Source organism: Salvelinus sp. IW2-2015, linkage group LG8 (assembly GCF_002910315.2).
Source record: "Salvelinus sp. IW2-2015 linkage group LG8, ASM291031v2, whole genome shotgun sequence".
NCBI classification, from domain to species: Eukaryota; Metazoa; Chordata; class Actinopteri; order Salmoniformes; family Salmonidae; genus Salvelinus; species Salvelinus sp. IW2-2015.
Window position 1 is genome coordinate 32,210,507 of NC_036848.1, and position 15,789 is coordinate 32,226,295.

A 15,789-nucleotide genomic window follows, 5' to 3' on the forward strand; every position below is an offset into this window, starting at 1 on the left:
GCCAAAAGCTCTATTTCATGTCATCTGACCTATACTCCTGTTCCATCCAAGTGCCCAATTCCATTTAGCAACCTCCAGGTGTGTACATTGCTTAATAACATGAAAATAAACTATTTGGCCCACCACACACACACACACACACACCGAACTACCTGACATGTGCTATTAGCTTTAATCAGCTTGAATGAGGATAGTCGAAATAGACTGTTTCATTTCAACCTTATTGTGAATCCATCACCCAAAAAAGAAGTGCATCTGCATGTTGCTTAATGCAACACAACTAACGGCATCACTTGATCATCTTGAAGTTGTCAGTTGATACGAAAGAATGAACATACTACCTACCAGTGTATGAGACCGTAAACTGACCTGTCCATCAGTTGTAATTAGGCCTGACTCCATTAGTCAACTGGTTGATTGTTTGGTCAAAATCATGTCTTGTGGCGCTTTTCTTTAGTCGAGCAGTAGCAAATATATGAATTTTTATGGCTGCACAAGACTGATTCCACCACATCTCAGTGGACTAATCCATTGCGGAGCTGAGACTACATCCATTGTGGAGGCCACAGTTCAATTAGAAGGGGAGTGTGAATAAAATGTGCAATGCATGTCCCTCTCCAATGCTCTCTCTGTCACGTTCCTGACCTTTTCTCTTGTTTTGTATGTCTTTATTGGTCAGGGCGTGAGTGTTGGGTTTTGTGTTCGGCCTGGTATGATTCTCCAATTAGAGACAGGTTGTATCGTTTGTCTCTGATTGAGAGTCAAACTAAGGCAGCCAGGTTTCACTGGGTTTGTGGGTGTTTGTTTCCGTGTCAGTGTTTGGCCACACAGGACGGTTGAAGGTTTAGTCACGTTTGTTGTTTTGTAGTTTTGTAGTGTCTTGTTTTGCTGTTTCATTAAAAATGATTAATCACCAATCCGCATCGTTGTCGATCCATGTCTCCTCCTCGTCTGAGTGAGAGAACAACAATGACGTGCTTTACAGAAAAACACCCACCACAACAGGACCAAGCGGATTGGAGCCGAGGAAAGGAACTAAAGCAATTGGAGAGAAGAGGAATGGAGTTGGGAAACAAATATTCAACGGAGAAGGACCCTGGGCTAAGGTTGGTGTGAATCGCCGCTCGCGGGAGGAGAAGAAGGCAGCCACAGCCCAGGAGCGTGGATTGAGGAGCAGCACCTATGAGAAGCTGGAAGCCCGAGAGCTCACCCAAAAAATTCTGGGGGGGGATAAAGGGAGTGTGGCGAGAGCCGGGTTGGATACCTGAGCCAAACTCCCCGGGCTTGCCGTGGAGTAAGAGGGCGTCGTACTGGTCAGACACCGTGTTATGCGGTAAAGCGCACGGTGTCCCCAGTACGCGTGCTTAGCCCAGTGCGGGCTATTCCACCTTGCCGCACTGGAGAGGCTAGGTTGGCATCGATCCGAGTGCCATGAAGCCGGCCCAACGTATCTGTCTCCAAGTACTGTCTCCTCGGCCGGCGTACATGCAACCAGCCTTACAGGTGGTGTCCCGGTTCGCCTGCATTAGCCCAGTGCGGGCTATTCCACCTCGCCGCACGTGGCAGGGCTACGGGGACCCATTCACCTGGTAAGGTTGGGAGGCTCGGGCTCAAGAGCACGTGTCCTCCTTCACGTGCTCGGTATATCCGCGCCACCTTCCCACCCCACGCAGTACCACCAGTGCTACACCACGCACCAGGCTTCCAGTGCATCTCCAGAGCCCTGTTCCTCTTCCACGCACTCTCCCTATGGTGCGTGTCTCCAGCCAGTGCCTCCAGTTCCGCACCACGACACCAAGCCTCCTGTGCGTCTCCAGAGCCCTGGACGCCACTTTCCTTCTCCCCGCACTCGCCCTGAGGTGCGTGCCCTCAGCCCGTACCTCCCAATTCCGTACCACGCCACCAGGCCTAAGTGCGCCACGAGAGTCCAGTGTGCCCTGTTCCTGTTGCCCCGCACTCGCCTGAGGTGCGTGCCCTCAGGCCGGTACCTCCAGTTCCGGTACCACGCACCAGGCCTATAGTGTCTCAGCCGGCCAGAGTCTGCCGTCTGCCCAGCGGTGCCTGAACGGCCCGTCTGGCCCAGCGGCGCCTGAACGGCCCGTCTGCCCAGCGGCGCCTGAACGGCCCGTCTGCCCAGCGGCGCTGAACTGCCCGTCTCAGCGCCATCTGAGCCATCCGTCCCCAGCGCCGTCGAGCCATCCGGCTCCCCGCGCCGTCTGAGCCATCCGTCTCCCAGCGCCGTCTGAGCCATCCGTCTCCCCAGCGCCGTCTGAGCCATCCGTCTCCCCAGCGCCGTCTGAAAGGCCATCCGTCTCCCCACGCCGTCTGAGCCCATCCGTCTCCCAGTGCCTCTGACCATCCGTCTGCCCAGTGCCGTCTGAGCCATCCGTCTGTCCCGAGCCGCTAGAGCCGCCCTCGTCGTCCCGAGCCGTCAGAAGCCGATAGTCAGTCAGGAAGCCGCTAGAGCCAGTCGTCAGTCAGGATCTGCCAGGGCCGCCAACCAGACAGATCTGCCAGAGGCCGCCAACCAGACAGGATCTGCCAGAGACGCCAACCAGACAGGATCTGCCAGAGACGCCAACCAGACAGGATCTGCCAAGACGCAACCAGACAGGATCTGCCAGAGACCAACCAGACGATCGCCGAGCCGTCAGACAGTCATGAGCTGCCCTACAGTCATGAGCTGCCCTACATCAGAGCTGCCCTACAGTCAGGAGCTGCCCTACAGTCAGGAGCTGCCCTACAGTCAGGAGCTGCCCTACAGTCAGGACTGCCAGTCAGTCAGGAGCTGCTGCCCCTATCCCGGAGCTGCTGCCCCTTATCCCGGAGCTGCTTGCCCCTATCCCGAGCTTCTGCCCCTTATCCCGAGCTGCTGCCCCTTATCCCGGAGCTGCTGCCCCTTATCCCGATGCTGCCCCTTTATTAGTGGGTTGAGTTGGAGTGTGTCATTGGAGGGGGATACGGAAGCGGGGAGTGACTATGGTGGGGTGGACCTCGTCCACCGCCCAGAGCCGCCACCGTGGGACAGACGCCCACCCAGACCCCCCCCTAGACTTTGTGCTGGTGCGCCCGAGTTCGCACCTTAAGGGGGTTCTGTCACGTTCCTGACCTGTTTTCTCTTGTTTTGTATGTCTTTATTTGTCAGGGCTGAGTGTTGGGTGGGTAGTCTATGTTTGTATTTCTATGTTGGGTTTTGTGTTCGCCTGGTATGATTCTCAATAGAAACAGGTGTGTATCGTTTGTCTCTGAGAGTCATACTAAAGCAGCCAGGGTTTCACTGGTTTTGGGGGTGTTTGTTCTGGTTCAGTGTTTGGCCCACACAGGACGGTTGAGGTAGTCACGTTTGTTGTTTTGTAGTTTGAGTGTCTTGTTTGCTGTTTTCATTAAAAGTATGATTAATCACCAATCCGCATCTTGGTCCGATCCATGCTCCTCCTCGTCTGAGGAGGAGAACAACAATGACTGCCTTTACACTCTCTCCAATTTGTGTACATTCATTGTTTTCATAACTTCATTGTGTGAATTGTTTGCCTTGATTGTTAATGCCTATGAATTTCCCATTACATACAGTATATCACCAGTTGTAGCCTACACTTACTGTTAATTCCTATAATTTCTTATCTAACCTCCCGAGTGACACACGGTCTAAGCACTGCACTGCAGTGCTAGAGGCATCACTACCATCCCAAGTTCAATCCCGGCTGTAACACAACCGGCTGTGATCGGGAGTCCCATAGAGCGGCGCACATTTGGCCCAGCGTCATCTGGTTAGAGTAGGGTTTGACAGGGGATTTACAAGTAGGCCGTTATGTTAATAAGAATTTATTCTTGTTTGTTCGGTTATGGTAATTTCTGTTAAAGCAGCAATACAGTTGAAGTTCGGAAGCTTACAAATACATTTCAACTCAGTTTTTCACAATTCCTGACACTTAATCCTAGTAAAAATTCCCTTTCTTAGGTCAGCTAGGATCACCACTTTATTTTAAGAATGTGAAAAAGTCATAATAATAGTAGAGAGAATGATTTATTTTCAGCTTTTATTTCTTTCATCACATTCCCAGTGGGTCAGAAGTTTACATACACTCAATTAGTATTTGGTAGCATTGCCTTTAAATTGTTTAACTTGGTCAAACGTTTCAGGTAGCCTTCCACAAGCTTCCCACAATAAGTTGGGTGAATTTTGCCCATTCCTCCTGACAAGAGCTGGGATAACTGAGTCAGGTTTGTAGCCTCCTTGTTTGCCCACGCTTTTCAGTTCTGCCCCCAATTTCTCATAGGTTTGAGGTCAGGCTTTTGTGATGCCACTCCAATACCTTGACTTTGTTGTCCTTAAGCCATTTTGCCCAAACTTTGGAAGTATACTTAGGGACTGTTGCCATTTGGAAACCCATTTGCGACTAAGCTTTAACTTCCTGACTGATGTCTTGAGATGTTGCTTCAATATATCCACATAATTTTCCTCCCTCATGATGCCATATTTTCTGAAGTGCACCAGTCCCTCCTGCAGCAAAGCACCCCCTCAACATGATGCTGCCACCCCGTGCTTCACGGTTGGATTGTTTTTCGGCTTGCAAGCCTCCCCTTTTCCTCCAAACATAACGATGGTCATTATGGCCAAACAGTTCTATTTTTGTTTCATCAGACCAGAGGACATTTCTCCAAAAAGTACGATCTTGTCCCCAGTGCAGTTGCAAACCTAGTTTGGCTTTTGGTTTTTATGGCGGTTTTGGCGGTGGCTTCTTCTTGCTGAGCGGCCTTTCAGGTTATGTCGATATTGGACTCGTTTGACTGGATATGATACTTTTGCACCTGTTTCCTCCAGCATCTTCACAAGGTTCTTTGCTGTTGTTCTGGGATTGATTTGCACTTTTCGCACCAAAGTACATTCATCTCCAGACAGAAGCATCTCCTTCCTGAGCGGTATGACGACTGCATGGTCTGATGGTGTTTATACTTGCCTACTATTGTTTGTACACATGAACGTGTACCTTCAGCGTTTGGAAATGGCTCCCAAGGAAACCAGACTTGTGGAAATCTAAATATTTTTTTTGAGTCTTGGCTGATTTCTTTTGATTTTCCCATGATGTCAAGCAAAGAGGCACTGAGTTTGAAGGTAGGCCTTGAAATACATCAACAGGTACACCTCCAATTGACCCAAATGATGTCAATTAGCCTATCAGAAGCTTCTAAAGCCATGACATAATTTCTGGAATTTTCCAAGCTGTTTAAAGGCACAGTCAACTTAGTGTATGTAAACTTCTGACCCACTGGAATTGTGATACAGTGAATATAAGTGAAATAATCTGTCTGTAAACAATTGTTGGAAAAATGACTTGTGTCATGCACAAAGTAGACGTCCTAACCGACTTGCCAAAACTATAGCTTGTTAACAAGAAATTTGTTGAGTGGTTGAAAAACGAGTTTTAATGACTCCAACCTGAGTGAATGTTAACTTCCGACTTCAACTGTATATTATTAAACCAGTCTTTTACCGTTCCCATTGTCAGAGTGGACACGTTGGTTGCAGAGTGCACAACCTATGCTACACTTGTGAGAAACAAGTTTTGGTTTATTTCGTTCCATTTAAGAATTTTGTCAATTTAGTCATTGTCTTTTGTTTGGAGCGCTACTGTCAATGTTGAGTAAGGACATGCACCTGATTATGCATGGTAGTAGTCCTATAGGCTACCTAACCTGAGCGCAAATGTAGGCATATAAATGTGCACATCTGGTGATCTGATAATATTTCTGATTGGATTAATGCACTACCACTAATGAGTTGTGGAGCTTCTCCACAGCAATGTTTTCTTCACCTCAAACAGCAAACAAAGTAAGTTTTTACATCCATTGAGAATGACAATAGCTCCTCAATGTATGTGAAAAATCTTTTTAGCTCTCTCCCTTTCGATAACCACTCAGCGTGAAAGGGAAAAATGTCATGCTCTGATCCAGTGGAAATGTCATAAAATAGGTCTACCTGATGAGCTCTTTTCCCTCGCGCAAAATAGCCTACAGCTGTGTCTGTCCCATGCTCACTGGCACCGGAAACTCTGAGGGCCCAGAATATTTTATACACTTGGGAGCTTCAGGCTGGACCCAAGTTAATAGCTGAGGCAATGTTTCAAGTTCATTGCAGACAGGCCATGTGTAGCAATGTGATTTATAAGATATTTATTTTTATCAGGATATTTTTTTACCTGCAGGCTGCAATGTTTTTATTTGTTGGCTTTATGTTGGCTATTTTTACATGGTCGGCATTGGCAATATAAGTAACTTTTAGGTTTGTATTATTTTCATTTAGATTTAGATAGTTTTAATTAACCGCATGACAATGATTTTGAGATACAAAGACGTTATTATAAATTAAATTAAACTGTTTCACGAAAATGTGCATATGAAAACCATAACTGGCATTGAGATCGGTAGAAATATTAAGATAAATTGGCTTTCCACATGAGAAAGTTTGCCAACTCCTTGTGTAGCCTATTGCTGGCAACTTCAGGAGTGTAATGGCAGAATCTGCGACAGCCAGCAGGAGCGGGAGGAAGATGGTCGGGTCATGTTAAGGTTTTTCTCTTCTGGTTATCTTGATCTCTGGTTCCCTCTTGAGTCATTTGTGTCTTATTTCACCAAACAGCATCAGACAAGCATATCGTTGATTTTATTAAAACACATAGGGTGTATCTATATAAAAATAGACATTGTAAAATATTGACCAATCGATTGCAAAAAAAAAAAACAGATGACTTTTTTTCGACTAAGATTATATTTAGTCGGGGACAGCCCAAGTTATGATATACCTAAATTCAAGCTGTCAATAGTGACTATATGCCTAGGGCTCATTCCAAAACTATCCATGTGCCTTTAAACAAATATTTATTAGCTGTGAAATACACAACCGTTGCATTACAAATGGGCATTAATTCTTCTTCAAAATCAGAGTATAGCGACAGGTGAAGATTGTGGCAGGCATATCCTTTAATGCCATTTCAGTTTGAGATATGCATTTTTGAGACTGACAGCAGTTTGCTAAACTGTAAACTAATGATTGTGTACWATTTATTTTATTTAACCCTTATTTCACCAGGTAAGTTGACTGGGAACACATTCTAATTTACAGCAAGAACCTGGGGAATAGTTACAGGGGAGATGAATGAGCCAATTGTAAATTGGGGATGATTAGGTGACTGTGATGGTATGAGGGCCAGATTAGGAATTCAGCCAGGACACCAGGGTTAACCCCATTACAATAAGTGCCATGGGATCTTTGGTGACCACAGAGAGTCAGGACACGCGTTTAACATCCCWTCCAAAAGACAGCACCCTACACAGGGCAATGTCCCCATCACTGCCCTTGGGTCATTGGGATAGTCGTTTTTAGACCAGAGGAAAAAAGTGCCTCCTACTGGCACTCCAACACCACTTCCAGCAGCATCTGGTCTCCCATCTAGACCAAACCAGGACAACTCTGCTTAGCTTCAGAAGCATGCCAGCAGTGGGATGCAGGATGGTATGCTGCTGGCTCAATGCAATGCTTACTGGTAACTGTGCATAGATAGACTGCTGTGTGATTTGTGACTGTCCGGAGTCTTCTGAATGTATTCAGACCCCTCACTTTTTGTTACGTGACAGCCTTATTTTAAAACAGATAAATCGTTTTCCCCCCCCTCATCAATCTACCACACAATACCCCATAATTACAAAGTGAAAACCAGTTTTCTGGTTACTCCTTTACTCAAGTCATTTATTGAAGCACCTTTGCAGAGATTACAGCATCGAGTCTCTTCGTGGTATGACGCTACAAGCTTGGCACACCTGTATTTGGGGATTTCTCCCATTCTTCTCTGCAGATTCTCTCAAGCTCTGTCAGGTTGGATGGGGAGCGTTGCTGCACAGCTATTTTCTGGTCTCTCCAGAGTTGTTCGATAGGGTTCAAGTCCAGGCTCTCTAGGCCACTCAAGGACATTCAAGATGCTTTGGAGCAGGTTTTCATCAAGTATCTCTCTGTACTTTGCTCCGTTCATCTTTCCCTCTACCTGACTAGTCTCCCAGTCCCTGCTCTGAAAAACATCCCCACGCATGATGCTGCACCACCATGCTTCACCGTAGGGATGGTGCCAGGTTTCCTCCAGACATGATGCTTGGCATTTAGGCTAAAGAGTTCAAACTTGGCTTCATCAGACCAGAGAATCTTGTTTCTCATGGTCTGAGAGTCCTTTAGGGGCCTTTTGGCAAACTCCAAGCGGGCTGTCATGTGCCTTTTACTGAGGAGTGGCTTCCGTTTGGCCACTCTACCATAAAGGCCTGATTGGTGGAGTGCTGCAGAGATGGTTGTCCTTGTGGAAGGTTCTCCCACCTCCCTGACCAAGGCCCTTCTCCCCCAATAGCTCAGTTTGGCCGAGTGGCCACCTCTAGGAAGAGTCTTGGTGGTTCCAAACTTCTTCCATTTAAGAATGATGGATGGCACTGTGTTCTTGGGGACCTTCAATGCTGCAGAAATGTGGTACCCTTCCCCAGATCTGTGCCTCGACACAATCCTGTCTCAGCGCTCTATGGATAATTCCTTCGACCTCATGGCTTGGTTTTTGCTCTGACATGTACTGCCAACTGTGGGACCTTATATAGACAGGTGTGTGCCTTTCCAGATCATGTCCAATCAATTGAATTTACCACAGGTGGACTCCAATGARGTTGTAGAAACATCTCAAGGATGATCAATGGAAACAGGATGCACCTGAGCTCAATTTCAAATCTCGTAGCAAAGGGTCTGAATTTTAGTACATTTGCAAAAATGTCTATTAACCTGTTTTTAATCATTTTTGAATAAGTCTGTAACGTAACGAAATGTGGAAAARGTGAAGGGTGAATCGTATGCACAGAGTGTATTGTATGCACAGCATATTTTAATTACTCTTCCACACATTGGTAAACAATGTAGCAATGTGTCGCTCATAATGAAGAGCATAATATAATTTAATTGCACACTCGAATCATAAATCTTTCACTGCATCACTGTGAGTACTCCTTCTAGCTATCACTTTCAGTTAGAATTGTTGGCACTCTTATAAAACTGATGATAAAGTAGGTGTGGACGTTTCCTGCCACCTTATAGAAYGGCAACTAACTATACGAAAGTTGTTTGTAGATTTCTCTACAGGATAGAGTAAGATGTAAGAGTAAGATGACATGTTTTTCGACACTCCTCGATTGTTCTGTGAGGTTAGAGGTTTGTGTTGCTCATTGTTTATTACACGACAGCTGCTTATCTCACTCTCTTTGAGATAAATGAGGTGTGTGTAAATGTTGTTATTGGCTTTTTTCTGATACCCTGATCTGATCCAGCACAAAAGTGATTAATCTGTTTAAGAGTCAGTTTTGATTAAAAGTCAGGCTTCCCCACCTTTAACGTTAAAACAGTGTCCCTTTATACCACTCCTCTTAAATTATTTCCTGTGCCTCRTCTGGTGTTTACAGACTAATATGCTTGCAAACAACTCATCAGCATCATTATTTCCTGTCTTGTGATGTCCATAAGAAATGTTGACCTTCATTTCCCCTGGACTGTTGTTATGACACAGAGCAGCGAGTGTCTAAACAGAGCGCTGCCATGCAACAGCTTACCCACCTGCCAAGYTGGAGCTGTCTCACACTGAGAGCATACATCGGACATCTGCATGTATATAGTCCTATCCTCAATTTGCTCTGTTAAAATGTTTTTTCAACTTGAAAAGAAAAGTTACTGTGTTGCTTTGAAATACTATATATACAAAGGTGTGTGGATACCCCTTCAAATTAGTGGATTTGGCTATTTCAGCCAATTTGATTTACCTTTATTTAACTAGGCATATCAGTTAAGAACAAATTCTTATTTTCAATGATGGCCTAGGAACAGTGGGTTAACTGCATTGTTCAGGATCAGAACAACAGATTTGTACCTTGTCAGTTTGGGGATTTGATCTTGCAACCTTTCAGTTACTAGTCCAACGCTCTAACCACTAGGCTACCTGCCGTCCAAAATTAACATCCGTTGCTGACATCGAGCACACAGCCATGCAATCTCCATAGACAAACGTTGGCAGTAGAATGACCTTACTGAAGAGCTCGGTTACGTTCAACGTGGTGCCATCATTCCGCTACCCAAGAATAGCAGAGCACCTTTTAATGGTTCAAACAGCTGACCAATCAGCCTGTTACACGCGSTTGGTAAACTTTTGGAAAAATTTGTGTTTTATGAAATACAAAGTTATCTTACAGAAAACAAATGAACAACAGTATGCTTATAGGGACATGCTATATCAACATGCTCAGCACTGACACAAATAACTGATGATTGGCTGAAAGACATTTATAGTAAGATGATTGTGGGTGCTGTTTTGTTAGACTTCAGTGCAGCTTTTGATGTCATTGATCATAACCTTTTGCTGAAAAAACGTAGGTGTTATGGATTTTCATCCTCTGCCTTATTATGGATTGAGAGGTTTTCGTTAATGGACACTCAGTCAAATTCAGTTGAGTGTGGTGTACCGCAGGGCAGCCGGCTATGGACATTATTGTTTTCTGTTTTTATAAATAACTTGTGTGTCTATGTACGCTGACAACTCAACCGTATACACGTTGGCTGCAACAGTAAAATAAATAAATGAGACACCTAACATAGAGCTCCAGTCAGTTTTAGAATGGATAACTAGCAATAGGCTGGTGCTAAATATCTCAAAAACTAAAACCTAATCTTTGGGACGAAGCACTCAYTCAACACTAAACCTTGTTTAGATCTATTATTGAATAATGTGGCTATTGAGCCAGTTGAGGAGACTAAACTGCTGGGTGTAATGGACTCAATGGTTGCTCTGCCTTCTTGACATCTCAGTCGACAAGACAGGACCTACAGGCCCTAGTTTTCTCGCACCTGGACTACTGCCTAGCTGTGTGGTCATGTCCGGCAAAGAAGGACATAGGTAAATTACAGTTGGTTCAGAACAAAGTAGCACATATCGCAGTTAGATGTACAGTACACAGAGGGAACGTGTCAGTAACATGCATGTCAGTTTCTCCTGGCTAAAAGTTGAGGAGAGATTGACTGCATCACTATTGGTCTTTGTGCAAGGTATTGATGTGTTGAAGGTACCGGACTGTCTGTTCAAGCAGTTGGCACACAGTTTGGACACTCATCGGTACAACACAAGACATGCAACCAGATGTCTCTTCACAGTCCCCAGGTCCAGAACAGAGGCTGGGAAACACACAGTATTAAATAGAGCCATGACTACATAGAACTGTCTGCCACCCCAGGTATTTCAAGCTGGCAATAAAACCAGTTTTWAAAAAACAGCTAAAAGAACCCCTTACTTCACAAAGGGGAATGTGAAGAGACACAGCCATTTTATATATATTGTATTGTCATTTGCACTGTACTATGTATTAGATCTAAATATTGTGTGTACATTTAAATGTATGTAGTTCAGTCCTTGACTAATAATGTTCTGTAATATGTATTATGCCATGTTTCATGTGGACACCAGGAAGAGTAGTTGATGCTTTTCCTGCGGCAAATGGGGATCCTACCAAATACCAAATACCGTCATAGGATGCCACCTTTCCAACAAGTCAGTTCATCAAATGTCTGCCCTGTAAGTGCTGTTATTGTGAAGTGGAAACGTCTAGGAGCCACAATGGCTCAGCCATGAATTGGTAGGCCACAAAAGCTCACAGAACGGGGCCGCCGAGTGCTGAAGCAAGTAGCATGTAAAAACGTCTGTCCTCGGTTGCAACACTCACTACCGAGTTCCAAATTGCCTCTGGACAAGAACTGTTCGTCGGGAGCTTCATGAAATGGGTTTCCATGGCCGAGCAGCTGAACACAAGCCTAAATTCACCATGCACAATGCCAAGCATCGGTTGGTGTAAAGCTAGCCTCCATTGTACTCTGGAGCATGAATCATGATYCACCATCTGGCAATCCGACACACTAATCCTAGTTTGGTGGATTCCAGGAGAAAGCTACCTGCCCCAATACCTATTGCCAACTGTAAAGTTTGGTGGAGGAGGAATATTGGTCTGGGGCTGTTTTTAATGGTTTGGGCTAGGCCTCTTAGTTCCAGTGAAGGGAAATCTTTACGCTACAGCATACAATGACATTTTAGGCAATTCTGTGCTTCCAACTTTGTGGCAACAGTTTGGRGGAAGGCCCTTTTGTTTTTTAGCATGACAATGCCGCTGTGCACAAAGCGAAGTCTATAGAGAAAGGGTTTGTCGAGATCGGTGTGGAAGAACTTGACTGGCTTGCACGAACCCTGACCTCAACCCCATCGAACACCTTTGGAATGAATTGTAACGTCGACAGCGAGCCAGGCCTAATTGCCAGGCCTAAGTGCTGACCTCACTAATGCTCTTATAGCTGAATGGAAGCAAGTCCCTGCAGCAATGTTGCAACATCTAGTGGAAAGCCTTCCCAGAAGAGTGGAGGCTGTTATAGCAGCAAAGGGGGGACCAACTCCATATTAATGCCCATGGTTCTGGAATGAGATGTTCAACGAGCAGGTGTCCACATACTTTTGATCATGTAGTGTGTGTCAATTCAGGAAATCAAGCTCAGTTGACAGAATCTGCTATTATATTAGTAACATTTTGAGTAGAGTGACTAATCTTTATAAGTTGAACACCCATGTACAAAGTACTTGGAGGTACTCCCAATTTCATGATATGCAATTGGTAGTTACAGTCTTTTCCCATCGCTGCAACTCCCGTATGGACTCGGGAGAGGCATCCCGGCCGCCCAAACCCTCCCCTAACCCGGACAATGATGGGCTAATTGTGCGCCACCTCATGGGTCTCCCAGTCGCAGGTGGCTACGTCACAGCCCGGGATCGAACTCGGGTCTGTAGTGACGCCTCAAGCACTGCGATCCAGTGCCTTAGACAGCGGCGCCATTCGTGAGGCCCCAAAGTATATTTTACAGTGTACTTTACTGTACATACAGTATCTGTTCTTGTTATACACTGGACTTGATGTATTTCTCTGTGTTCTTCCCTCTGTCTCTACAGAACATTCCAGGACCTCTCCAGGCAGATGGATGTGTCCTACGGCACTGTGAGAGACTCAGCCGTCTATGAATACTTCAAGAACAAGGGCACCAACCCGCTGGAGCAGGACAGCACATACGCAGAGCTGTGGAGGACCATCAGCAAGAACAACGGCCATGACTACTCTGTGTCCAGTCCCTCAGAAGGCATCCGCAAGGTAGGTTGACGAAGACAAAGCAGGTACATGCCAATAAAGAGAGGATGCCTAAGTACAGGCTGGCAACTCTTTTAAGTAGTAATTGCTTAGCTACTGTGTATTTCAACAAAAAAAGAAGACGTTTTCATATTTGGCAAAAAAAACAATCAATCTTTCCATTGTCATTTCACTGTCATTTCACAGTATGGAGTCATACTGTTCTCCCTTATACTGTGCCTATAGTTCCACAGTATTTCAAACCAGGCAAATTCAACATTTTGACTATCTGTCTGAATAAACTGCAAGTGCTGTTTTGTGACATTGTCACAATTATATTGGTTAATCTCATATACTGCCCGTAATAAATGGCCAAGAAAGAACAATATTTTGCCTGCCCATATGCTGAATGGTAATATGACATATCATAGATCTTCACATTTGTACTGTGTACACATTTTAATTAGCTTTCTGTCRCATTTAGTCTTTAWACTACAAAACAAAGGCTTTTTGTCTCAAACTTAGCAAAATGAGCCTTTTAGCAGGACGGTAGATGTATTTGTGTTAGTTAACTGTAAGAGGTAGAAGATACTTGGATACAACATCAAAACAAACATCAAGCACCTTCTGTCTCTGGGCTCTATTTTGACAAAACTAGCGTAATGGTAAATCTTAGCGCTGGTGGTAGCGCTATAGGATTGCGGTTTGTCCTAAATATTTTTGCTATTTTCACAACCAGAAGTATGGGCGCAGTAGCTGGCTGTGGCGCTAAAGGGCTAGTTTTGATGAATAAACAAGTTGTAGGTGTGTCAAGGCTTTGACCCTTCACTGGCCAATCAGAACGTGCTCCATGGTTCCATTTGGTTGTTATTTACAGTCTTGTATGTATTGCATTGTCATCAACTTCGAATGTTAGTCCGTTATAGCCTAGTTTGTTAAATAGCCTACACTAACAAAATGTCGACCTATCCCCTATTTGCTATCATGTTGAACATGTTTGCAGTCCACATTGCTCTAAGTAATTGTATGGCATCATTATAGAAATATATTGTTAAACGTTTCATTCGCACTGATATAGGCCCACTTTAAACTGCATTATGTCTGAGCCATGGACATGCCAAAGGTTGTCAATAAGCAAGATTAAATTCACTATCGATAAGACCTAAAAAACACATTGAATAATTAAATTATAATAAAACGGAACAACAACTTGTTTTAATTAAATAGGCTTTGTCTAAATACAGTTACAGGCACCATAATTGCTCCCCGTGGGCATATAATATTAGGTCTAAGACAATGTAGACTACGGAGGATTTGACACACATCCAAACTTTTGACAGGAGCTGGAAAAATATCCAATATAAAGAGAAAGAGTCCTACAGTCTCTGATCCCTTTCATGCAGTGGGCATCACACATAATGAGTCTAAACTTTTCACAGAAGCTGGACAAAAAATGATGCCCAATATAAAGACAGAAGGGAAATGTCTGTTGACTGTTCTGCTGCTCGTGATATTTCAAGAACACATGGGTGAGCTTTTGCTGAATGTAATATGAAGCTTCTTCTTTTGAAAACGACCTATGTGGCATTGATATGAGTCAGAAACATGTATTAAACAAGCCATACCGTGGGGGGCTGGACCCAGTCAGGTCTTTGACACAACAATATAACAAGCCATACCGTGGGGGGCTGGACCTAGTCAGGTCTTTGACAACAATATAACAAGCCATACCGTGGGGGNAGTCAGGTCTTTGACAACAATATAACAAGCCATACCGTGGGGGACTGGACCTAGTCAGGTCTTTGACAACAATATAACAAGCCATACCGTTGGGGGCTGGACCTAGTCAGGTCTTTGACAACAATATAACAAGCCATACCGTGGGGGGCTGGACCTAGTCAGGTCTTTGACACAACAATATAATAAGCCATACCGTGGGGGGCTGGACCTAGTCAGGTCTTTGACAACAATATAACAACCCTACCATGGAAGTCTGGAACAGTCGGTCTTTGAACAACAATATAACAGCCTACCTGGGACTGGCCGTCAGGTCTTTGACAACAATATAGCCATACCGTGGGCTACTACAGTCAGGTCTTTGACAAAATATAACAGCCATACCTGGGGGGCTGGACCCAGTCAGGTCTTTGACAACAATATAACAAGCCTACCTGGGGTGCTGGACCCAGTCAGGTCTTTGACAACATAACAAGCCATACTGGGTTTGGACCCGTCAGGTTTTGACACAATATAAAGCCATATGGGTGCTGGACCCAGTCAGGTTTTGACACAATATAAAGCATACTGGGGTGCTGGACCAGTCAGGTCTTTGACAAAAATATACACAGACATCCATGGGGTGTGGACCAGTCAGCAGTCTTTGACAACAATATAACAAGCCATACCGTGGGGGGCTGGACCCAGTCAGGTCTTTGACACAACAATATAACAAGCCATACCGTGGGGGGCTGGACCTAGTCTTGTCTTTGACAACAATATAACAAGCCATACCGTGGGTTGCTGGGCCCAGTCAGGTCTTTGACAACAATATAACAAGCCATACCGTGGGTTGCTGGG

The 15,789-nt window shown here is 44.9% G+C and overlaps 1 protein-coding gene across 2 annotated transcripts in view; it reads left to right on the top strand.

The window, feature by feature from the left end:
* Positions 1–15,789, top strand: part of LOC111967743 (glutamate receptor ionotropic, delta-1-like) — a 432,695-nt gene that overhangs the window by 386,719 nt on the left and 30,187 nt on the right. For both annotated transcript variants that reach the window (XM_070444887.1, XM_023993063.1), the window contains exon 13: positions 13,041–13,236. In XM_070444887.1, coding sequence (XP_070300988.1) covers positions 13,041–13,236 — 196 coding nt within the window. The remainder of the gene's footprint in view (positions 1–13,040; positions 13,237–15,789) is intronic.